The following is a 23,679-nucleotide window of genomic DNA, read 5'->3' as shown; positions in this document are numbered from 1 at the left end:
ATTCTGTACACAGAGCAGGCTCCTCCCCGCGGCTATGTCACCTTCAACAGCAGTGGCGAGAACCCCCTGGAAGAAGAGGGCCTCTGCTGCCGGGATGTCACCTCCCCCATCAATGAGCGGGACGTGGAGAGCAGCAGCAGCAGCAGCAGTCGGGGTACGTGCACCCCCACCCCTGTCCGGCCCGTGGCTCAGGCAGGTCCTGGAGCTCCTGTGTGCCCATCCCCACTTATCCCCTGGGCCTGGCGCTGGACACAGCCATCCAGCAGAGGACAGGAAAGGGGTAGGTGTGGACGGCCCTGGTTCTTGTGAGGAATGGGAGAAGCTTCTGGTCCAGCATCCCTGTGCAGCTTAAGGGAGCCGTTCCACAGCAACAGGTTTAGCTCCTTGCTCGGGAGCCCCTGAGGCTTTCAGGGCAGGCCCCAGTAGGAATGTCTGTTATAACTGCACCTCCGTGCAGCAGCTGTTTCCATAGTGCCCACCGTGTGCCAAGCACTGCTCCGGGTGCTTGGGATTTATCAGTGAACAAAAAAGACAGAAGCCCTGCCCGTCTGTATAGCGGGGAGGGTTTAGGACAGGCAGGAAGTTTGAAATATAAGGAAGCAACCGCTGCAGGCCCCAAGGAGTGCCCTGGTGGAGGCGGCTCAGTCCGGGGCACGCCCATGCGCAGCACCTCGGTGAGGGCTGCAGGCGGACGCCCTGTCTTCCTGCCCTCAGAGGAACATGCTTTCTGTGCCAACCTGGGGCCCGTCCAGAGCAGCAGCAGCAGCGAGGGCCTGGCCAGAGCCCAGGGGCTCAGCAGCGAAGCTTCTGTGGAGAGCAACGAGGTACGGATTCTTTCTTTCTTGGTCTCCCATAGCCGGTCCCTGGCTGGGATGCCTGACATCCCCCAGTTACTTTAAGATGAGCATGTCTGTAAGCAGCAGCTGCTGCACGTGTGTGCTGCACTGGGACGTGCTGTGTCCAGGGTCTGGCTTCTCAGACGACAGCGAACGCACCGGAAGCCCCTGTGTGGCGGGTGGGGGGTTCACGAAGCCTCTCAAGTTAGCCCGCGCACTCCTTCAGATGCATGCCTCTCACTGCAGGACTCAGATCACGCCTGTAAAAGCTCAGCTCGCAAACAAGCTAAAAGTTACATGAAGACCAAGAATCCTGACAGCCAATGGCCTCCCCGCACTGCAACTGACAGGGAAGGCTTTCTCGCTGAGTCCAGCCCCCAGACTCAGAGGGCCCCCTACTCAGGACCCCAGGTAAGACCGCTTGTGAAACTGGAGGTTACACTCAGAGACGGCACTTTTTGTGACTTAGGAGGCATGTATGGTGTATATGACGTGCCAGGCGCTGCTGGGAGAACAGAATGGCGGTGGCATCCCCATGGCCTGTTAGGCTCCACAGGCTCACAGCCAGCTCCATGGCTGGCAGCCCCGCTGCAGTGCTTCTACTCTGTTCCTCTCCACCGGAAGGACCTGTCTCCCTGCTTTCCATACTGGAGTTGGCCTCCCTGAGCCTGGGGAGAAGAAAAGCACACCTGACCTCAGAGCTGCCTGCAGGAGTCTGACAAGATGTGGTTGAAGCAGAGACAGGAACTACACACAGTGTGTGCTTGGTGATGGTTACAGCTGCCACCATCCTCCTCCTTTCTGTGGTCCCTCTGACCACACATTACCTTAGGGATCACAGGTGTGACTCACAGCTCAGCTGTCTCACCTGTGCCTGCTGAGTTCTCCTACCCTGTGTGGGCAGAAGAGGCACGGAGAGGAGAGGCAGAGGGAAGCTCTGGCTGGTTATTTGGTTTGTTTGTTCCAAATGGAGTCTCGCACTGTCATCTGGGCTGGAATGCAGTGGCGCGATCTCGGCTCACTGCAACCTCCTCCTGGGTTCAAGCAATTCTCCTGCCTCAGCCTCCCAAGTAGCTGGGATTACAGGCACCTGCCACCATGCCCATCTAATTTTTTGTATTTTTAGTAGAGACGGGATTTCACTATGTTGGCCAGGCTGGTCTCTAACTCCTGACATCGTGATCCGCCCGCCTCGGCCTCCCAAAGTGCTGGGATTACAGGCGTGAGCCACCACACCTGGCCTGGTGCCGTGCCCGGCCTGGCTGGTTATTTGTTAAAGCACTGGCTTTGCTGTTCAGTAGAGCCTTGGATTTGCCGGCTTCTCCCTGCAGCCCCTGGCTCAGTGAGCAGGCACACGTCTCGGTCCCTTCAACATACGCTGAGTGGAGTCTGGTCAGGGTAGTGTCCTAAGTATGTTTCTTTCAGAAAATAGCTTGAAGAAAATGTCAGAGTAACATTTGTTTCTCCATTAAAAGCAATAAACTCTCAAAAGTAGGATTTCTGGAGTTGAAAAGTAAACTGAAGTGAAAATATCACTAGACGAGCTCACAGCAGAAATGAGCAGGCAGAAGAATCAGACAACTTGCGAACACAGGTCACCTGAGATCATCTCGCTTGAGGAACAGAAAGAATGAGTAAAAAAAAAAATAACAGAAATCTGTGACCCCCTCAAGCACACCGACACCACCCACACAGTGGCATTCCAGAAGGAGAGCAGAAACGATGGGTGAGAAACAGCCGGACCATCTCAGTGGATCAGAAACACGGATCTTACATCCAGGGAGCTCGGTGAACTCCAGACAGGTGAACTCGGAGAAGAGCTGCGCTTAGACAGGTGGAAATCAGAACATCCGACACTGAGACTCTAGAATTAGAGAGCAGCGCTCTCCGCCTACAAAGCATTGTTGAGATCAGCAGCTCCATCGTCCCTTCACAGAACTGAGCATGTGTGGGAGGAGGAGGCCAGTTTCTGGTGATGAACATACATTGTCCCCAGGTGGCCGACCATAGTGTGAGGACTCACCTGCCTGCAACGTCCTGCCCTGCCTGAGCCACCAGAGTAGGAGGGGACAGCTTGGGCGCCACACACAAGGCACCGTCTTGGTGCTGAGCCTGGGGAAGTGGTGGGGCTCCGAGTGGAGGAAAACGTCTCTGCTTCGTCGTCGGCCACTGCCTCCCCCAACCTGTCCCCTGTGCCTGCCAGGACCTTGCCGCACTGCTGGAGCAGATCGGGTGTCTGAAGTACCTGCAGGTGTTTGAGGAGCAGGACGTGGACCTCCGCATCTTTCTGACCCTCACTGAGAGCGACCTGAAGGAAATCGGCATCACGTGCGTCCAGAAGGGCCGCTCTGGCCCTCAGCCCGGGGTTGGGGCAAACTCCCACTCACGTAAGCGCTCTTGGGAGGCTGAGGCATGTCCTGGTCACATTCCCCCTGCAGGCTGTTTGGGCCCAAGAGGAAGATGACGTCCGCCATTGCCCGCTGGCACAGCAGTGCCCGCCCACCCGGGGATGCCCTGGAGCTGGCCTACGCCGACCGGCTGGAGGCTGAGATGCAGGAGCTCGCCATCCAGCTGCACAAGGTGAGTGGCTGGGTGGGGGATGGGGGGGCAGGGTGACACCCCTGAGTTGGCCCCATCTCTGACAGAAAAGGTGGGTGCCGCGTGGAAGAGTCAGGTGGATGCAGTGGGGAGAGGGCCCCACACACAGGACAGGGCCGTGGCCAAGGGTCTGGGTTGCCCGGCCACCTCCCAGCCTCCCCGCGCCCCCCACCCCCCTGCAGCGCTGCGAGGAGGTAGAGGCCGTGCGGGGCCAGGTGTGCCAGGAGCAGGAGCTGCGCGCCGTGGTGGAGAGCTGCTTGCTGGAGCAGGACCGCGCCCGCGAGGACCTCCAGGCCCGGCTGCAGGAGACGTGGGCCCTGGCCCGGGATGCTGCCCTCGTCCTGGACCAGCTGCGGTGAGTGGCTCTGAGCTGCCCTGGGCTGGGTCTCCAGTGGTCAGCCACCTGGCCCCTGGGCCCCCAGGGCCCCCACACATCCTTTCCTCCTGATTTTGTAACTGAGGGGTGGATTTCAGGGTCTGGAGCCACCCCACCCCTGTTTCATCAGGCCCTTCCTTCCTGCACGCAGACCCAGGTAGGAGTTGGGGCTGGGAATCTGCACCGGTCGCCCTCCTGCTCTTTAGTGCAGCCTCATGGGGCACTGGCCCAGCCCATGAGGGCCAGCTGCAAGGACAGGGCTGAGCCCCTCCCTCCCCTTGAAGGTCTGAGGTGGGGGCTCTGCGGCGGCCAGGCCTTTGCTCTCACCAACATTTGTTTCTGTGTCTGGCAGAGCCTGTCAAGCTGAGCTGTCAACTCGAGTGAGGCGGGACCAGCCCCCTGGTGCAGCCACTCTGGGCCTAGCCGTCCCCCCAGCTGGTAAGAGCAGTGGCCTGACTCTGCACTGGGCAGAGGGGAAGGTGGGGGAGCCCTGAAGCCAGGTTTGACCCAGTGGGCTTGGCCTGGTTCTCCGGCCGGAAGCCACTCTCCCAGGTCCCTGTGTGCACATGATCCCAGAGTCCAAGGAGGAGAGGGGGCCCTGGGGACCCAAGCCCACTTCCTCACCTGTGACAGGAAAACTGCCTATCCCCCAGGGGTAGGAGGTACTCGAGAAAGGCCCTGTGCTTTGGCTGGCTGTGCTGTGCTGAGACCGCCAGTGACTTCTGTAGCCTCCAGCTAGGCCCCAGACCGGGGTCCCCACCGGCAGAGCTTTGTCTTCTCTCGGGCTGACCTGGGCCTCATAGTGTTTGCTCAGCCTGTGGGAGGAAGGGCACAACAGGGCTCCCCAGCCTCGGCCTTGGGAGGTTGCTTAGACACTGCCAGGCGGGTAGGGAGGTTCTGATCCAAGCAGGTTCTCCTGGTTGCATGGGCTCAGAATAAAGCAGGGCCTGTGGGGACACAGACCCCCAGCTAACTCGGTCCCTGCACCACAGATGCCAAGGGCTGGCAAGCGTCCCTGCAGGCCATGAGCCTCCCTGAGCTCTCGGGAGCCCTGGAGGACCGTGTCCGTGAGATGGGTGAGTCTCCAGGGACCAGACGACTGAGAGCTCCTTTTGTTTCCGAGGGAGGCAAAGGGACCCCTTTCCAGGGAAAGCGGGTTTGTGTCTCTCTACCCCAAGGCTGACCTCGGGGCTGGGGCCATAACGGGTGAGGGGCAGGTCACATCCTGCAGCTGAGACCCCTGGGCAGCACCACCCAGCCCTCCTGAGCCTGGGTGGGAGAGGCTCAAGGTCATCATTCCTCAGGGCAAGCACTGTGCTTAGTGACCCAGAGCCTGGAGAAGCTGCAGGTGCTGAACGGGAAGAAGTGGCGGGAGACCTAGCCCGCGGGCCGGTGAGTGTCTGCCAGCCTGGCGGGAGCAGCAGGGCCTGTCTGGGCGGCTGCAGGTGTGGGTATGCACCCACCTGTCCCCCTCCCTTCTCACCGGGGCTTTTTCTTTCAGAATCTGACGTTGGGTGATTGGTCCACCCTGAAGCTGTGTGCCAGGGAGTGAGGAGGACAGTGAGCAGGCAGCTGCCACGTGCAGCCCAGGCCCAGTGGGGGCCAGAGGATCAGGCCCCGGGAGCAGCCGGCAGACAGAGGCAAGACGGGGGCTGCGGCCCTGGCTTGGCAGCTCGGGCCAGCACTGAGGCGGGACGAGGGCCTCACCCAGAACCTCGTGGTGAGGCCCCAGAGTTCATGGGCTGCCCTGGCCCATACCAGGCAGGGCCCTGGGGGGAAAGTGTATCCATATACACGCACAGGTGCCAACTGAGGTGGGACCTTAGGAGTGAGGACTGGGGCACCTGGAAAATGCTATTATTTTTTGGAAAATAAAATTTAAGAACAGCTAGTGAAGGGCTCAGTTCTGGTCACATGACATGTGGCACTGGCCAATGCAGCAACCCTGACTGCCCTATCCTCTGCTGTTCAGGGGTGTGTCTTTTGCTCCTGGAGCCCACACAACTCAAGACAAGGCTTTGAAAGCCAAGAACATCCCCAGCCCACCGTAGCACAGGGCCTCCCCCAGGACATGCTGCTCTCACACCGAGCTCTGAGATGGAGCTGGGCACACTGCCTCCCTCACCAGACCAGGCATGGGCTGTGCAAATTTTCTGACGATGCCGCTGGAGTCTTTCCAAATGTGGGGCTGTAGGAGACCACGAGGGATGGTTCTGCTGCTGTCCTTCTGCACAGTAAGCCTGCACTTCCACACCATCCCCTGGAGCTGCTTGCAGACAGTGGGGAATGGCGGGTTTGCCAAGCAAAGCAGGTCAGCCCAGGTGCAGCCAGGGCCACCAGGATCAGGAAGGGGAGCCTGCCCTGAAGGTCTCGGCCCAGACGCCCCAACCTGGCTGATGGGCGCAGCACTCATGCTGGGAGTGCCCCCAGTAAACACTGGGGAACAAACGTGCCCCTGGCTGGGGCAGCTCCTTCCTCCCCCACCTAGGGCAGGGGGCCTGAGTTCCATCCAGAACCAAAACACACAGAGCAGCTGAAAAACACACAGAGCAGCTGAGGAGCGACTTTATTGTCTTCTCCTTCGACAGCTTCGTTGTACATAGCTGGGCCCCTGAGGCCCTGACTGTCCCTGGGAACCAAGCCACGTGGGGTGAAGCTACTTTGAAACCTCACCCACAGTTCACACGTGGTGAAAGAGAAAATCTAGCAAAGTAAATCCAACAACAACCCAAATTAACAGTATTAACTTCCTACCCCAAGCTGGCTCTCCCCGAGGCCCTGAGCTGAGGCAGGAATGAGCTGACCGAGACAAGGCATCCTCCACCCACACATCCCATCTTCTGAGTGGTCCCAGAGCTGTGCGCCACCCCTGTGGGACAATCAGGCACTCCTGGGTCTCTACCAGCTGTGATGAGAAGCACAAGAGGAGGGTCTGAGCCCAGGATGAACAAGAGCATCCTGAGGCTGGATAGGCAGGCCCCGTGTGCCCAGACCACCCTGCTCTGCCTGAGAGGATGGGCTGGGTCCCAGCTGGCCCGGCCGCCACCTAGTGACTGCTTGGGACAGTGGAGATGACAGGATGCCCACTCGCCCTAGGCAGTCAGAAGCGGGGTACACACACACACACACTCTAGAAGCCACACTTAGCAGGAATTCCCAGTCTTCGGGCCCAGGGGAGGGTGCCACCAGCTCAGGCAGCCCTCAAGAGGAGGCCGGGAGCAACTTCTCCAGGGCCTTCTTCTGCTTCTCGGTGGCTGCAGCCAGGGCCTCAACCAGCTTCTCCTCGGGCATCATGTTGAGCACCTTGAGGGCAAAGAGGAGCTGGCACTTAGCCGTGCTCACGAAGGCGTTGCTCAGGAAGTTGGGGAAGCCTCCGACTCGGTCCTTCTGGGTGTACAGCGGGACCCGCACGAGGCCCAGCACCTGCGCAGACAGGAGGTAGGGGTTGGGGCCAGGCCTGCCACACAATGGCACCTCCAGCAGGAGGGGCCTGGAAGCTATGAGGCCAGGGTATGAGCAGCCAGCTTTGCCAAGGACTTAATGGGAGACCCACGCAGGGCCTGGCAGAAGCCAGCCAGCTCCCTCGGAGCAGTGCAGCCCCCTCCTCCCCAAGCAAGTGTGGAGGCTGACCCCATGCACTCCCCACCTCGTACCCAGGCCACCCCACCCCGGGGTCCGCAACCCATGCTCCCCGTCCACCCAACGAAGCCTGAACACCCGGAGTCCAGCCCTTCCAGACCACAAAGCACAAATCCCAAGAGCCTTCACACCCCCCATGAGGTTCCCAAGTTTTACAACCCCCGCTGTGCTCAAGTTTCCCAACTCCCCAAGCAATCCCCGCTCCTCCCCCATCCCTTCCTCCCAACCGATCCCACTCCCCCACTCCCAGGATTGGCAATGGCAGGCAGCAAGGCGGATGTAACACAGCCCTGAGGGAGCCCCAGCCCCGGCCCCCACCCCCGCCCCTCCTTTCCCGGCCTCCCAGCCCCAGACCCCTCTCCCCACCCCATTGCTGGAGACAGCGACACCCGACCCAGCCCGGCCAGGGGACCCTCAGGAGACGTGTTACCCATCGGTGCCTTCCACGGGGCCAGAGCCAAACCCCGGGGCGGGGGGCGGGGCCCGGGCGGCGGCCCCACCTCCAGGCCGTGGTCGCGCGAGTGGACCGCGCTGATCTCCACGGCGTGCAGCTGCTCCAGCGTCAGCTGCCGCGCGTACAGGTGCGCCACGACGCGGTGTGGGCCCTCGGTCAGGTGCGAGCTCAGGTAGTCGGCCTCGGTGAGGCGCAGGCAGCCCAGGCCCAGGCCCAGCACCCGGTTCAGGCCGTCCTCCAGCGACCAGAAGCGCCGGTCCACGAAGCCCCCGGGGAAGCCCAGCAGCCCGTCGAAACGCATCTGCATCTGCAAGGGAGCGCGAGTCACAGCCGCGGGGTCGACAGACGCCCCCGCCCAGGCCCGCCCGCGCCCGCGCCCGCGCCCGCGCCCTCGCCCTCGCCCTCGCCCTCGCCCGTCCTCACCAGCACCGAGAAGCGCATGGGGATGCGGCCGAAGAGCTGCCCAGGGTTGGCGGCGTACAGCATGGCGTGGCACGAGTGGCTCCAGCCCGGCCCTAGGCGCATCGCCTCCACCCGGCTGATCTGCTTCAGCTCCGGAACCGCCGCCGTCGACATCTTGGCACTGACCCCGTCCCCGCCGCTGCCACTTATGAGCATGCGCGAGCCCGCCCCCGTCGTGCCTCGCCAATCCGCGGGCGGCCGCGCCCCCGGGTCCCGTTCCCCCGCCAATCGCCGGCGCGCCCCGGGACCGAGCCCCTCGCAGCGCCGCGGTGCGTCGTCGAGAGGTGCAGCGGGCGGTGTGCAAAGGAGGGCGGTGCGCGTCAGCCGTCACCCAATAGTCGCACACCCTGGGCGGCGGCCCCGCCTCCGACGGGAGAGCCTAGTCGACTGGTCGGTGCCGTGGTGGCTCAAGGTTCACATTGTGGGCAACGAACATCTTCCTTGGCGCCCCTAAGCGGACAGCCGAAAATCCCTGCGGTTTCTCCACCCTCGATGGCGCCGATCCCCTTGCGCTCACCCGTTTCTCCCCAGGAGGCCGACCCGGCCCGCATGGCCCCGTCCATCCGCAATGGCACCCTTGGCACGACCACACGAGCCAGAGATGCCCCGGAGCCTTGCTCCGCCAGCGCCACCGGACCCAAGCCCGGAGGGAGACGGCCTTCGCCTGCCATGCACGACAGCTGTCCCGACCTAGCCACCCTGCTGACCGGCTCGATCCAGGACAGCACGGGGAGCAGGGCTTGGCAGGGCTTGAGTGCCCCAGTCCCCGAGTCCACGCTGGGTCAGAGCGGACGACCGGGAGCTCTGGGGCTCTGTGGACCCAGCTTGCTGGGCAGAAAGTGACTTAAATTCCGGGGCTGGAGCTTTCCAGCATCCTCCAAGCCAGGCACCCTGTGCCAGGTACTGTGGGGGGAAGAGGGGTTTCCCCAATTTACGATGAGGAACTTGGAGCTCAGAGAGGGACATAACTTGCCTAAGTACACCTGGCAGTTGATGACAGAGGCAGAATCCCGATTCCACAAGGGCCTGAGATACTTACCACTTACCTTGTGTTTATACTGGAGATGTCTCTGGGGCTCAGAAGCATCAGAAACAGCCCAAGGGAGAGCGAGGTCCCCTGAACTCCATGATGGCAAGGCTCACTTCACCAGCAGCAGGGCCCAGGGCCACTTTCCTCCCCACCAGGGGAATGGATTTGCTGAGCACATGAACCCCCCTGCCTGCACTCACAGCATGGGTGCCCAGGGCTGGGGCACAGCCTCGGGAGAGCTGTGCAGTGAGGCCGAGCTCGCTGGCACAGAGAAGGCTGCCTTCAGTGGAGGCAGGCAGGAGAAGAGGGAGAGGGAGAGGGTTGGCATTGGAAACTCACCTGTTAGGTCCGTGGTGGCCTCAGATGTGGAGAATAAGGACCCAGAGAGGGCACCTCTCTCTCCTCCTGTGGCCACCAGTGGGTCAGGGGTCACATGGGACAGCTGCAAGCAGCAGGGGAAGTCCAGATTCCAGAGTGAGCGACCATGTGAGAAGGCGAGAAGGAGCGAGGGGAAGGGTCCTCTCACCCAAAGAGGGCCCCACCCCTAGTCAGCCAAGCCCAGCCAGAGCCCAGGGCCCGTGGGACGCAGGGGCACAGGAGGAGAGGCTCCCCTTGCTCCAGCCCCTCCCCGAGACCAGACATCAATACAAGCGCTGGGTCTTCTGGGAGGTACAGAGGGGGAGCCGATCTGGCCCATGCAAGCACCCGTCTGACACCCTGGGCACCCCTCTACCCACACTGGGATGGGGCCAGACCCAGGCAGGTCAGAGCAGCTGCAAGGCCCATGGGTAGCAGCCTTCTCAGGGTAGAGACTGATGGGCCAGAACACGGGCTCTCCCTCCACCCTCACAGTCTTCAAAGAAGGGCCATGGTGGCAGCTTGACCTGCATGCAAAGGAGCTGGGGCCCTGAGAGGTAGGCAGTGGTGTGGTGGGTGCCCTGGGGCACTGGCCACTCCCTGGGCAGGGGAGCAGGGGCTGTGCAGAGGCCTGGGGCCGGGCTCCAGCCTGCGAGCCCACAACCATGGGCAGCTAGACCTGCTCCCGCCGTCCGGGCTCCACACGCCAGCCGCAGGGTGCTAGCACTGCTTCTCTGCTTGGAAACCTGTTCTTAAAACTGACTCCCCCTTATAAAAACATTCCAGCAGCCCCTACAAGCTCTTCAGTATCTATCCAGCACCCTTCACTCCAGCCAGGGGCTCCGTCCCCAGGGGACACATCAGGCTCACTCCTGCCACCTGGAACACTCTTCCAGGGCCAGCTCCTCCTCAGCCCTCAGGGCTGTTTAAGTCTCCTCAGAGAGGCCCTCCCTGCCACCCGGTTAAATGAGACCTTGTACGGTTTCATCTCACCACCATGCTGACTTTCTTCCTAATAGTAACCAAACCTGGCAGGATTCTGATTAGCTGCTGGGCATCTCACTGCCTGGAAGGCAGGCGCCTGGGGCCAGGGCCAGGGCCTCAGCTCTTCTGCCTCCACTGAGACACAGGACGTGCTCAGCAAATGCCTTGAGACGATCAGGACTAGAGATGGGGACGGGAGCGACAACTCACAAACCTGGAGGCCCTGGGCTCCCCAACCACCTGTTCACGAGAGAGCCCAATCTGGAGGGTGTGGCTTCCCTCCAACCAGACAACTAGCCCTGACAGGGATGGCTGGGAGCTGCCCGTTCTCGTTAGCCCTCACCTTGCTCACTGCCCTGACCCCAGAGGGAAGCCAGGCAGAGGCCGTGGAGCTGCCACGGTGTGGGAGCCACCGCCAACCACCCAGCGGCAAAACTCCGGGTCAGGAAACAGCCACAATGCTGAGTGCTGCACCCGAAGGAAGGAGCAGACAAGATATTGCTGCATGATTTTATTACTATAAATATACAGTAAAAATGAACCAACGATGAGCCCATCTGAGCACATCAGACGGCAGCACATGGGAGTCCCAGCGGGCCACTCTGCGGCCCGAACTTCACGCAAAGCTCTGGCACCAGGACTGATGGCCAGAGGCTGGGGCCTTGGTGGGGGCGGGGGGCGGGCGGTGCAGAGGGCTGCGTGTGTTGTTGGGGAGAGGTGCATGGCGGGGGAGAGGTGCATGGCGGGGGAGAGGTGCATGGGGGGAGAGAGGTGCTTGGGGTGGGGTAGAGGTGCGTGGGAGATGCTCGGTCCGAGTGCACACACATGCATGGGAACATGTGCATGAGAATGCGTGTATGTATGCGTGACAGCATGTGTGAGCCTGAGTGTGCATGTGTGAACGTGTGCGTGAGCATGTGCAAGTGGGCGTGCATTTGTGAGCGTGTACGTGTGAGCGCATCTGCGTGCCTGTGCACGAGCGGGAGGGGTGGCTGGCCTGGGTGTGCAGGGAGCTGGGTGTGAGGACCGTGCTGTCCACTGCTGGGTCTCCCCCAGGAGGCAGAGCTCATGCTCGGAGCCACCGTGAGCCTCAGGGAGGGTACTGAGCTGCCCCACAGCCAACCTGTCCCCAGGCCCAGCTGCAGGGCAGCCCTCCAGAGCCAGGGGAGCAGCAGACACCTGCCTGGCCCAGGGCTCTGCTGGGGTGGATCCAGCCCTGGGTCACCAGGCCCAAGCACTCCCTTTGCCATCTGCGGCCCAGGAGGTTTACCTTTAAAAAAACAAACAAACAAAAAAACAGGACGAGGTCGCCCAGAGGCCAAGCCTCCCGGCTGGGACCCCATTCCCCAGGTGTGCTGCTGGCTTCCTCCTCCCCTGGCCAGTCCTGCCACAGAAGCCTGCGATAGAACAAACCAAATCAGAGAGAACTGCAAGGGGGCCGGGCGCGGTGGCTCACGCCTGTAATCCCGGCACTCTGGGAGGCCGAGGCAGGTGGATGACCTTAGGAGTTCGAGACCAGCCCGGCCAACATGGTGAAATCCCTTCTCCACTAAAAATACAAAAAAATTAGCCGAGCATGGTTGTAGGCACCTGTAATCCCAGCTACTCAGGAGCCTAAGGCAGGACGATCACTTGAACCCGGCAGGCGGAGGTTGCAGTGACCCGAGATTGAGCCATTGCACTCCAGCCTGGGCAGCAAGAGTGAAACTCCGTCTCAAAAAAAAAAAAAAAAAAAAAAAAAAAGAACCACAAGGGGACATTCCAATGGCAAAAGGGAATGAGGAGGCCACCAGGTCCTCCCTGGCAGGGGCGTGCCAAACAGAAGCCCCTGCACCTGGAGGGGCCTTGTGATGTCACCAAAGCCAGCTCCATGAGGGGGTGTGGAGCTTGGTGACAAGGCCACTGAATGCTGGCTGCTGGAAGCAGCTGTGCCTCCGCCCCTCGGCCAGGCCCAGCACCGGGCTGAGACACTCTAGCCGCCCAGGGCGGCGCCCATGCACCCCAAGGCCCCGAGCACTGAGGGCCCCAGCGCAGATGCACCAGGGAGGGCACTGAGGCCGCGCAAACACGGCAGAGGACAAAAAGCAGCGACAGCCAGGCCGCCACAGTGACACGCAGGGTGGGCGGACAGGCACTGTTTCCTTCATTGACCGTGCCTGGAGCCCCCCACTGCCCCTGAACATCTGTGAAGATGGTGCTTCAACCACCAATCAATTCTCTTCTGCAGGCCTCCTGAGTTCTCGGGGCAGTGACCGCACTGTTGCAGGAGCAGGCAGAGCCAGCGGAGGCCACACGTGGGCAGCCCCAGCCCCAGCCGCTCAGCCCACAGGACCCTGGGGAACGGGGGCTCTGAACTAGGGATGGAAAGCTGCTGTCCTTCATCTTGTACCAGTTACAAATATATCAACTGTAGAAAAGGGAGACTCAGAAGGGACAGTTCGCTGTGCTCTTTGATCAAGAGTCACCAAGGCCCCTCGGAGCCTGGTGGCCACAGGGGGCATGCAGACAGGAGAGGCCGGCTCACACCGGGGTCCGGAGCAGCCCCTCGGCAAAGTCTGGGGAGCCGAGGGCTCCATGCTGCCAGCTCGGCCAGGCTCTCAGAGTGGGGTCAGCTCGGCGGCGCTGGGATCGGGGCTAGGGCCACCAAGTGGAGGCCAGGTGGGGCTGGTGGTGGCGAGGCCGTGGGCCGTCTCCATGGAGGTGGGCCGTCCTGCAGGTGGGAGCAGAGGGAGAAGGGTCACACTCGGATGCCTGGTGCCACGCCACCCGCTCCTACCGATCTGGAGCCCCAGAGGGGCTGGGCCATCCAGCACCCCCACTCCCGCCGCCTGTGGCCACAACAGCATTCACTCAGATGTGAGCACACCAAGGGCCCGGGGACTCCCCAGCTGTGCCAAATACGCTGTGTCCCTCTTGGGACAGACGACCCCACATCCCCAGACACCCACAGCAGAGCTGCAGCCCCGAGTCAGAGCGCGACACGGCACCACAGTGGATGCCCTCTGGGTCTCCTGCCCTTGCCCTGGTTCCGGTTTCCTGGGATGTGGCCAGCCGCTGTCCTGCCAAGGTTCTTACGGCTGGGTTAGGCTGGAACTCAGTCAACCCAGGGTGCAGGGGTGGGGAGCGGCCCTGGGTAAGAACAAGCCCGTGCTCAGAGTAGCCCCCGGGTGGCTACTGCAAGGCAAAGAGAGGAGCCTCCCACAGAGCCCCAATGCCCAGACCGTGGCCTGCACAACGCCGCCAGGCGCTGTCCCCAGATGGGTCTGGCGTCCCTGGGGCTTGGGCAATGGTGCTGGTGCAGAGCCTGGGACGGGGCCAGCATGGCCTCAGGGCTGCCTGACACCCAGCCACCAGCCCTGACGCATGGCTCCCAGCAGACACGGCTCAGGCCCCACTCTCCGGTGAAGGGCGGCTATTTTCTTCCGGGGCCGCGGCGAGAGCAGGGTTCCGAGGCTGTGAGCCCTGTTCTAGATCACTCTAGATCACACCTGCACTCCCCAGCTCTGGAAGCTTGACCTGAATCGTAACATTCGCATGGCACCTTCCACCGACGCGCAGGCCGGGGCCGTCTGAAAGGTGCTGAGTGTCGTTTCAATCTAGGGGTATAAATGTCTCAGGACAGGGGTCAACAGAGGGACTCGCTGGGCTCAAGAAGACAGAGGTTCATGGGAATGCAGAGCGCAGTCAAAAGAAGCGAAGTTCTCCCTGGCCCGGCTCAAGTCCACCCAAGGGGAAAGGGCCTCTTACAGCCTGGACCCCCGGCCAGGCACCTCCCAGCAGGCTGCATGGGCCTCGGCAGACCAGAGCTGCATGCAGCATGTGTGCCAAGACCCTTTGGGAAGGCAGAGGGTCCCCAATCGGTCTGCCTACATTTTGGTGGCACTCCTGGAGCTACCTTCTCTATCTCCCCCGTGTGTGTGTGTGTGTGTGTGTGTGTGTGTGTGTGTATTTTTTTTTTCTTGAGACAGGGTCTCAGGCTGGAGCGGGTGGGTGGGTGGATGGGTGTGTGTGTGTGTGTGTATTTTTTTTTTCTTGAGACAGGGTCTCAGGCTGGAGCGGGTGGGTGGGTGGGTGGGTGTGTGTGTGTGTGTATTTTTTTTTTATTGAGACAGCGTCTCAGGCTGCAGTGGGCCTTGACCTCCCCAGCTCAGGTAATCCTCCCACCTCAACACCCCTGAGTAGCTGGGACCACAGGCACGACCTACCACGCCCAAGCCAATTTTTTATTTTTTATAGAGAGGGGGTCTATGTTTTCCACACTGATTTTGAATTCCTGGGCTCAAGTGATCTATCCACTTGGTCTCCCAAAGTACTGGGCTTATAGGTGTGAACCACTGCCTGGACAGAGCCGCCTTCTGTAAAACACTCACCTGGGCCACCCTGGTAGAGGGCGCCTCTTGGGGGGATGGGGGATGCCAACCTCACAGGGCCTCCTATCTTTTAGTGCTGGTGTTCCAGAAGGTTCCAGTACTGGGAGGGACAGGTGAGTCGGCAGCAGTGGTGGGCTCATGGCACAAAGGCAGCCCACAAGGGACTGTCTGCCAGGCCCACGGTGATGCCAGGCCCACGGTGGCCATGCTGACAAGGGAAGGAGGGAGCGGGGGAGCAGGTGGCTGTGTGAGTGGACGCCCTCAGGACAGGACGCAAGATACTCTCCCCTGGGCACTAGAGGGCCCCTCGAGGACGGACTCCCTCCAAGAGACAGGGACTGAGCTTGGGAAGAGGTGATCCAGGGGCTCTCCCAATCGGGGGCGCATTCTTTTCCCCATGAATTGTTAAAGCCATGACCGGAACACGGGAGCGCACCTGCTGAGCGTCCTAACGTGTCTGCTGCAGGACCGATGCGAATTCATGGTGGGACCACCCGCAACAAGGCCAGGCCCAGGCCTCTCCCCTTGGGACGCTCACCCCATGTCTCCCTGGGGTTCCCTCCACGGTGCTGCCCTCATCCCTCAAGCTCCTGCCTCCCGCAGGGGACAGTGGCTCTGGCGCGCCTGGCCTGTGTCTGTCTCCCTGCCTGGGCTGGGACTGTTCCAGGGCCCCTCAAGGCTGGAAGAAGAGCCTGACCGGCTGCCTAGTCCAGATGGAGAGACCTCTGGCCCCGAAAGTCAGGACCCCCCAGGAGGCCACTTTCTGGGGGAAGGTGCAGCAGCCACTGGAGAGCTCTGGATTCGGAATCCAGGGCCCCTGGGAAGACGCGGATGCGGACGAAGACCCGAAAACCAGAAGGAACCTCCGCCAGAGAGCAGGGGAGGGCTCCTCTCTCCAAGGACGCGCGTCAGAGCCCCCGAAGCGCGTCTGGAAGGTCACGTACCGGCTTACTCGTCTATACCAACAGAGCAGGAGTCGGGCCCCAGGGCTGCGCGGAGAGGGGGAGAGACAGATGGAAGCTGGGTTAGCAAGCGCGCAGCAGCCGGCACAGCCACAGCAAGGGCACCAGCTTGGGGACAGGGTCGAGGCCGTCTAGAAACAAACACTCTGCTGCAACCACAGAGAACCACAAGGAGAACCACAGCTGGGAGGCAGAGCGCAGCCAGAATTCAACGCGGAGGAGCGCACTGGCCCTGCCCCTCCCTCCCACACCTCCCGCTGCCGCAGCCTAGGGAACGGCGCATGAAGGACCTGACGGGCGCGGTCCACCTCTGGTTTCAGGAGTGAAGGCCCTGGGTGGGGGGCTGAGGCTAGACAGGACTGAGCTCAGGGCCAAGTCCAAGACACCAGGGCCCCCAGTGTTCACCATCTCATGGGCCCTCCCACCTACAGGGACACCAGGGTTCAGTGATGCCGCCCACCCCGCCAGGCAGCGGCTGCACCCCTATGAGAAACCACAGGCTCTGGCGTGTGTTCTTGCCTTACACACAGACACGGATAGACAGTCAAGGGCTCTGTGATGTGAAAAAGTCAGTGGAACAGAGAGGCCACCATATGGATTTAAAAACACACAGAAACCTGTGCTGACAAGGCTGACAGCCACGGAGATGGCGCCACACAGCCCCCAAAAGCACATGTGCTCTCCGTGGCTCAGAACTGAGGCCGTGCAGGCTGACCTGCTGGCATTCAGCAGCAGCCAACTCCAAGGGGGGGAGCCCAGGGCCCAGGAGTTCACCTCAGGCTGCCCCAATGTAGACTCGGCCTCTCCTCTACCGCCTCCACAGATGACGACGGCCTGCCCCCATCTGTGGGCCTGAAGACGGCCCGAGACCCTCCCCTGTGGGTGGGGCATGAGACTCGGAGTCCCGGCCTCCTCTGTGTGGGCCTCCTCTGCAGCTGTCCCAATCCTTCCCAGGCCTGGCCACAGAGGGGAGGCACAGCCTCTGGGATGCTCCCCCACAGGGCTGCGCTGCCGGATCAGGTATCATGTCCGTGGCTCCCAGAAGCTGAGGTCCCTCTGGCCCCCCCCAATCACCCCCAAGTTTTTAATCAGAATGAAATATCTGAGATCCTCTCAAAGACCTTACTCGAATTCTGTGTCACTTTAAGGTAAGCTGGTCCTAAACACACCTGCTGTGAGTTGTTCGGGGCAGGCCGCTGTGGTCATCAGGGCACCTGCGACCTGTCACGCCCAGCCCGTGAGCACAGGCCACTGCTCAGCCAGAGTCCGGGGGACACAAGAGCCCCTTTCCAACTAAAGCACGTCACAACCACCCAATGTCAGGCCCAGGTCACCAGGTGACTCAGGAGGATTGAGCAATGGTGGGCCCTGGGGCCAGGAAGCAGGTGAAGAGGCCTGGCAGCCGCGAGGGAAGAGCCACACTCCCTAAGCAGTGGCTCTGGGGTCATGTCTGAAAGCACCGTGGCTGTTTATCCCAGTTCCAGAGCCGCAGACAGCCTCATAGCAGGTGCTGAGACACAAGTCTGAGAGCCCCCACTTCCCTCCCGGTCTTTAGAGCTTAGTATTAGAAACAGGATCTTATCCCAGCAGAGCAGAGCACGAAGGTGCTTGGCTGACGGGGTCTGGGCCCGAGCCTCCGGGAAAGGTGAGAAGAGCAACCCTCTGTCCCGGCCTTGCTGCCTTGCTGCTCCCCGCTGGCGCCTGGCGCCCCGCGCCCCCGCCGTCCTCTGCGCCTGGCCTGGGATGTGCTGCTGCATCAGGTGGCCTCTGTCAGGCCCAGGGCAGGGTGACCCAGAAGACACTGCCCCTGCTCTCTGTGGCCCGGGGCCCCCGCTACCCAGCACAGCATGTGGCACCTGGTCCTGCTCTGTCTGCAGCTCTCAGGCACTGCCAGGAGCTCACCTGGCACCCAGCATGGGGCCTGTGGGCCCACGATAGGACCAGGAGTGGGGGAAGATGTGGTGATCCCAGTGAGGCCGGATCTGCCCTCCTGGTGTGAGCAGCAGGCAGAGGGAAAAGGACCCCATCCTCTCACAGGCAGCCTCTCTCGCCTCTCTCACCTCCTGTGGCCGATGTGGCCCCAGGGAGGGAAGGGGCTTTGGTGCAGGTTCCGCTCCCAAGAGCCAGGCCCTGCCTGAGGCTGCTTTGTGGCCATGGCCCTGGCCCGCATCCTGCTTCACAGTCAATAGCAGGGGCATGGCTTAGAGCCAGGGAGAGAACCGGGCTCCAATGGACAGCCTCTGCTGCTATGCACCAACCATCAGAGCAGGGCCCCCTCCCTGGGGACTAAGACAGGCACCCAGCCCCTCACCCCCAGACCCCCAGCCCCTTACCTGGCAGGTAGATGTCAGCAGGTGGGCCTCGGCCACAGTGCTCGGGGCTGCTGTCCTGCAGGACATTCTCAATGGAAGCTGCTCGGGTCCCTGCAGGCAGAGGGTGAAGTTAGGGACCTACAGGCAGGGGCCAGGTCCCGGCAGGTCCCTCTGGGCAGGAGGCCGTCTCTCTTACCCAAGGGCTCTGTAGCCACTGTGGGGGCCCCAGGCTTGGGCTCCAGCAGGACTCCACCGTGACCCCACCTGCTCTCCAGGGACCCCAAAGCCGGGTGTTTCCCTTTTATTTCCCTCCTTCCCATCCCCCAGCATGGGGCTTTTTTTTCCCCTTTTTTACACTGTGTCCCGGATGTTCAGAGCATAGGGCTTTTTTGTTTTGGTCATAGAAACATTACACACTCATGTTTCAAAACCAGGACTGAATGCTGGCAGGTGTTCCCCATCCCAAGCAGACAGCCCTGCAGGGTGAACAGCGCAGTCTGACCCAGTCATCCGTTCAGTCCCTCCCAGCCGGGATCCCAGTGCTGCCGAGGGGGGCCTCTTGGCCGAGGGTTCCTGGGGCAGAAGAGGTGCTGGCCCAACACCACCTGGAGCCCTAAGGCCCCAGTGAGCCAGGGCTGCCTGGTCCCTGCATGCGGTTTGTGCCCATGGAAGGAGGCGCTCACCTTGCTTTGGTGACGACGACTCATCAACCTCTTCTGTTATGAAACTCTAGGAAACAAAGGGGAAAGTAGCCTAGAGCTCAGAGAGCCGCGGCCACCACTCCAGGACAAGCCGCCATCAGGCACGGCCCTCCTGGGACCGCACAGCCGCTCCACCAGGGGGTGCTGCATCCACAGACCGAGGCTAAGGAGCCACGCAGCTCAGCAAGAGCCAACAAGCACGGGAGCGCCCAGGCGGGCAGTGGCATGGGGTCTGATTCCAGCGACAGAAGCTGGAGGAGGGCTGGCCTGGGCGGGTGCGCAAAGCTTCCCCAGGGGGGCCTCACCTCAGGGGAGCTGCTTTCCCGCAGGGCCAGCTCTGCGCCACCCAGTGGGGGAGGGGTGTCCACGTCCTCGGAGAGCTTCTCCTCATCCTCTTCGTGGATGGGGGAAGACGGGGACCGTAGGGTGCTGGGGACAGAGGAGAGGGTGGGCAGGGGTGAGAGGATAACGACAAGGAAGGCTAACCCTGCCAAAGCCATGCAGGGCACCTGGGGGCCCCTGCACATGCCTGCCAGGACCCACGCAAGGACACTCCCTGGAGAAGGGCATCACCAGCCACCGGGACCAACCCAAACGGCCAACAGGCAACAGTGGCCACCACAGACCCGCCCGACAGAGGGGCTCCCCGCACACTGGCGCAGACCTAGCCTTCCTTTTCTTTCTAGAAGGAGAAGAGAAACCGCTGGTGGTTCCTGGGGAGGAGAAGCAGCAGGAAACAGAGGCCCCCGTTTCTCTGAGCTTTGGCGCTGCCTCCTCGTGGGCATGGAGGGTGCCCAGGGCGGGCCTGCAGAACCCGCGCCTTCCTGACACTCTTCTACGAGAACCGACAGGCCTGAGGCACAGAGTCCCCCTGGCAGCCGCCGCTCTATACACCGCAAGGCTCCAGGGGAACCACGAATGACCCGTGGCCAACCCCAGGAGCCAGGCCCTCGGAAGGCTGTCGTATGAGTGATAGATGATGCACTCATCGCCTGGAGAGGGACTGTGCCCCGTGGCTCGTCACGGGCAAACGGCAAGAACAGTGAGTGTGCCTGGGTCACTGTCAGGTCCTGAGTTTCGGCTGCCCTGGCTGGTCACCGGCAGAGTGGGCCTACGTGGCCAGCCCCCCAATGAAGTCTGGGAACCCAGAGGCTCAAAGGGGCTCCCCTCAGCAGAGACACAGCACCGACCCCTGCAGTTTCCTGCTCGAGAGCACGTATGCGCCTGCACGCCGGTGTGGCCCTGGTCGGGGGATCAAAGCCTCCAGCTGCCCAGACGCTCTTCCTGCCTCGTCTGCTGCGTTCTTTGCTGTAATAAACTTTATCCATGAGTCTAACCTGATATGGGGTCTCCGAGTCCTTCTGGGGAATCGCCACACAGAACACATCACAAAGTGATTTGAAACCACAAAGACAGCTGCTCCGCACGCGTGCCACCACACACCCTGCCATGCACCAGGCCTGGCTGCCGCTCACCTGTCGGGGGCCTTGCTCTGTGGCCTGCCCTTCTGGCGGCTGCTGTCCAGGATGTGGTCGATAGCCGCGAGGGGACAGCTGGCCTGGGACAGGCTGTCCGAGATGCCTGAATAGGTGATTTCTTCATAAAGAGGGGCCGAGGGGATGGCCGGGGAGACAGCCCGGAGGCCGTTGAGCGCCTCGAGCAGCGAGATGGGCTCATAGCCAGGTGGGACGCTGTCAGAGTTCTGTAGGGACAGGGTGCGTGAGGGGGCTCATGCCCAGGGACCACCTGCTCCCCAGACACTCCTCCTGATGACCTCCTGTCCACTCTGTTCTTTGGGGGATTGAGACTCCCCCACCCTCAGAGGGTGGCCAAGAGCTCCCTGGCAGCACCGATGCCCTCCCTGCCTCAGCCATCAGCTCCAGCACGGGGCTGGATGCCCAAATGCCCACTCTGGTGCCTGGGATGACGGGCACGAGGCCATCTGCCAAGGACCGCCCCAGCCCTGGCCTCAACCAGCCCCTCCCTGGTTTTCAGTCCCGCCTGCCCCAGGTGGAGAGTGAAGGGTTAGTGACAGACAGGAGCTGGGAGCGGGGGCAGAGCAAAGCCATGCCAGAGGTGAGAGACACGGTCAGGGGCGTCCTGGACCAGGGAGAGCTGAGCTGTTGGGAGCTGTGCCCTGCCCGGGCCTCTGGGGGCTGACCTGCTCCAGGTGGTTCTAACGGGCACCCTGGCTAAGAGCCACTGTTCTTCCCTCACTGGGAGCAGACAGAATCAACAAGGTTGAGGAAGAAGGAAAATGCCCAGGTTCTGGGGAACGGAAGTCAGACTGCGGGGGCCCCTGCTCTGTCCCCACAAAACCAGGTTGAGGGGCAAAACGCTCGTCAGTGCTCCTTTCGGGAGACCCCGGCCTGCCTGACCGAGCTCCTGGAAGGAAGGGGAAAGTGAGATGGGTGCGGGATGCCTGGAGACCACGGGGAGGTGGGGGAGAAATGGGGGAGCAGGCACGGCCCGGGCACTGAGCCCGGGATGCTTTTCTGGACCTCTGTGTACCCCACATTTGCTCCCATACCTGCCTCCAAGTTAAGGGTAAATAACCACACAGAATCCCCTCACCCCTCTAGAAAGGAAAACACGGTCCGGGTGGCTCCGGAGTGGCCTCCACCTTCTACACCAACGCACACAGGGTTTCAGCTGGGTCTGCCTGGGCCACAGAGGCTCCAGGTGGTTGTGTGCTGGTCCCCCTGCCTGCTCCCTGGGGCACAAGGAAAGCCCAAGGAAACCAAAGAGCTCAGCCCAAGGAGCTCGAACCCGCAGGGTAAAGGAGAGGGACACGGGGCCAAGAAGCATGCGCGGGGCGCGATTGCAAAACGCAGCAGCGACGTTAGTTCCGCCTGCAACGTCCATTCCACTGCCAGCAAGAAAAAAAAGGGAAACGGCACGGGGGCCACGCGGGGCAGAGGCAAAGCTGAGGGGAGGGCGGCGGGGCCAGCGCACCTGGCATTTCGCCCACGGACCGAGAGCTTTTCTGGTTCCACAAACTCCCTGGGCAGGGAGGCCGGGACTGGGAAAGTGGAGCTGACAGGTTATATGAATCAGACACTAGCCTGGGGCGGAAACGATCTCCCCTACTTGTCGTGGGTTTAAAAATGAGGGCAGGGGCAAAAAAACGTAGCCGGAGGACCAGACACTTACTGTTTCCCTTTTAGGTTTCTTGCTGGCCAGGGAGGCGGGGTGCGGCTTTGATTTTTTAAAGGGACACTGTCAAGATAAAAATCATATGTTTTACAACTACCACCCCCATGCGGCCCTGGAGTGGGCTGGACAGGTCTCTCTGACTGGCTGTCCTCTTGCCACACCGTGGCCCAGAACTTCACAAGCTTCCAGTGGACGTGAATCTCGGGACTGTCCTAAGTGAGGGTTGACTCGGGTCTGGGTGGGCCATGTGTGCGTCTCGGCAGCTCCCAGGAGCTGTGCTGCTGCAGTGGGGAGGCTGTGGAGCCCAATCTCATCCCCATTGCCTGTCCCCCCGCAGTCTGGGTCACCTGGGGCAACAGATTTGGCCAAGGTGGACGTGAGGGCAGCTGAATGCTGCCTAATGCAGGCTGGGTGCAGGGCGGAGGTCCTGAAGCCACCCTGGTCAAAGTCCCCCAGCCAGCCGGTGCCCAGGTACCGCCGCTCACTTCTCATCAACCATGAACCCCTCAAGAGGGCTGGGGAGAACAGTCAGCCCCAGACCCACCCACCCCACCATCATCTTTAGGGACTCGCTGGAGAGAACACCTATGGTGGCGCTTTCTGTCACTACGTGGAAGGGGCTCCAACAGGAACCTGGCAGGTGAGGAGGAGCGTTTGCTTTTGCTCCATGCAGAGAGGACGGCGGCTCCCTGGCTGGGTGCCAGCCCTTCTGGGGCATGTGGAGGTCAGAGCTGCCTGGTCACACCTCGGACCCCGGCCGCCCAGCTCACTCAGCATAAGAGGGACAAACATGGAGGGACCTACCGGACCCTCAGCCACCAGAACACAAACAGGGAGGGGCAAAAACAAGTGACAATAAACCTAGCCACGCCTGAGCATCAATCACTCCCTAGGTGAAACCCTCTCAGAGGCAAATCCCTCAGGGGCTGCTTCTCTCTCCACCAAAAACCTGAGCACACGCAGCGTTTCCGAATCAAAGCCAACATCAGAAGTGCTGGAGAGCGTGGTGCCAGGAGCCCCACGATGGCAGGAGCCTAGAGGGCCTGGGTTGACAGGGACCCCCAAGCCATGTTTCTCCTCTAGCATCAAGACCATGTCAGATTTTAAAAGACAAACCCAAAATCTGGGTTTTAAGGGAAATTCCAGACTTTTAAACATTGACCCCATTTCAGAAACATTGCACCTGCTGCCAGGGAGGCCCATAGAGCCCAGGTCAAGGCCCTGATCAAGGGGGCTTGCGAGGAGCCTTCTAGAGCAAAGGCGCTGTCTGTGAACGCCAGTCCTCAGGGCTCTGCTCCTCTTTTCTGTTTAGAGAGGCAGCAGAGCCTGGAAGAACCAACGGCTCCAAACAGCCACAGCTAAGAGCCAAGAAAGGCACTCAATCTGACAATGCATGTGGCCAGTGGGGAGCAGGGGGCCTGAGACCCGGGCCCAACCAGTCA

The 23,679-nt window shown here is 61.5% G+C and overlaps 3 protein-coding genes across 21 annotated transcripts in view; 1 reads left to right on the top strand and 2 right to left on the bottom strand.

The window, feature by feature from the left end:
- The window catches only part of ANKS3 (ankyrin repeat and sterile alpha motif domain containing 3), a 35,499-nt gene extending 29,798 nt beyond the window's left edge, over positions 1-5,701 (top strand). For all 11 annotated transcript variants that reach the window (XM_019012139.3, XM_063699478.1, XM_063699477.1 and 8 more), the window contains 10 exons: positions 14-154; positions 715-824; positions 1,083-1,247; positions 3,040-3,164; positions 3,275-3,416; positions 3,617-3,789; positions 4,163-4,248; positions 4,803-4,886; positions 5,115-5,202; positions 5,312-5,701. In XM_019012139.3, the coding sequence (XP_018867684.2) occupies positions 14-154; positions 715-824; positions 1,083-1,247; positions 3,040-3,164; positions 3,275-3,416; positions 3,617-3,789; positions 4,163-4,248; positions 4,803-4,886; positions 5,115-5,191 (1,103 nt within the window). In that variant the 3' untranslated portion in view covers positions 5,192-5,202; positions 5,312-5,701. The remainder of the gene's footprint in view (positions 1-13; positions 155-714; positions 825-1,082; positions 1,248-3,039; positions 3,165-3,274; positions 3,417-3,616; positions 3,790-4,162; positions 4,249-4,802; positions 4,887-5,114; positions 5,203-5,311) is intronic.
- A 658-nt stretch (positions 5,702-6,359) lies between these two features.
- Positions 6,360-8,649, bottom strand: NUDT16L1 (nudix hydrolase 16 like 1). 3 transcript variants are annotated; one of them, XM_031002988.3, is made up of 3 exons: positions 8,327-8,649; positions 7,880-8,210; positions 6,360-7,233 (listed from the first exon to the last, which is right to left on the bottom strand). In XM_031002988.3, exons 1-3 carry the CDS (start codon positions 8,519-8,521, stop codon positions 7,139-7,141), a joined length of 621 nt encoding a protein of 206 aa, XP_030858848.1. In that variant the 5' UTR covers positions 8,522-8,649; the 3' UTR covers positions 6,360-7,138. The 3 variants fall into 3 exon arrangements, with proteins under 3 accessions (XP_030858848.1, XP_030858847.1, XP_030858846.1); XM_031002987.3 differs by having other exon boundaries at positions 7,950-8,210; XM_031002986.3 differs by lacking the exon at positions 6,360-7,233 and having other exon boundaries at positions 7,241-8,210.
- Positions 8,650-11,234: 2,585 nt separating this feature from the next.
- MGRN1 (mahogunin ring finger 1) overlaps positions 11,235-23,679 on the bottom strand; it is a 65,691-nt gene continuing 53,246 nt past the window's right edge. For 2 of the 7 annotated variants that reach the window (XM_019012135.4, XM_063699481.1), the window contains exons 12-18: positions 22,235-22,300; positions 20,557-20,783; positions 19,387-19,510; positions 19,064-19,109; positions 18,402-18,491; positions 16,051-16,095; positions 13,316-13,446 (exon numbers count right to left, since the gene is read on the bottom strand). In XM_019012135.4, coding sequence (XP_018867680.2) covers positions 16,055-16,095; positions 18,402-18,491; positions 19,064-19,109; positions 19,387-19,510; positions 20,557-20,783; positions 22,235-22,300 — 594 coding nt within the window. In that variant the 3' untranslated portion in view covers positions 13,316-13,446; positions 16,051-16,054. Of the gene's footprint in view, positions 13,447-16,050; positions 16,096-18,401; positions 18,492-19,063; positions 19,110-19,386; positions 19,511-20,556; positions 20,784-22,234; positions 22,301-23,679 lie in introns of all 7 variants that reach the window. The other 5 variants (XM_019012133.4, XM_004057125.5, XM_019012134.4 and 2 more) reach the window with 3 other exon arrangements.

Source organism: Gorilla gorilla, chromosome 18 (assembly GCF_029281585.2).
Source record: "Gorilla gorilla gorilla isolate KB3781 chromosome 18, NHGRI_mGorGor1-v2.1_pri, whole genome shotgun sequence".
NCBI classification, from domain to species: domain Eukaryota; kingdom Metazoa; phylum Chordata; class Mammalia; order Primates; family Hominidae; genus Gorilla; species Gorilla gorilla.
The sequence above is the reverse complement of the archived record's forward strand: the minus strand, read 5'-3'. Positions and strand labels throughout refer to the sequence as shown.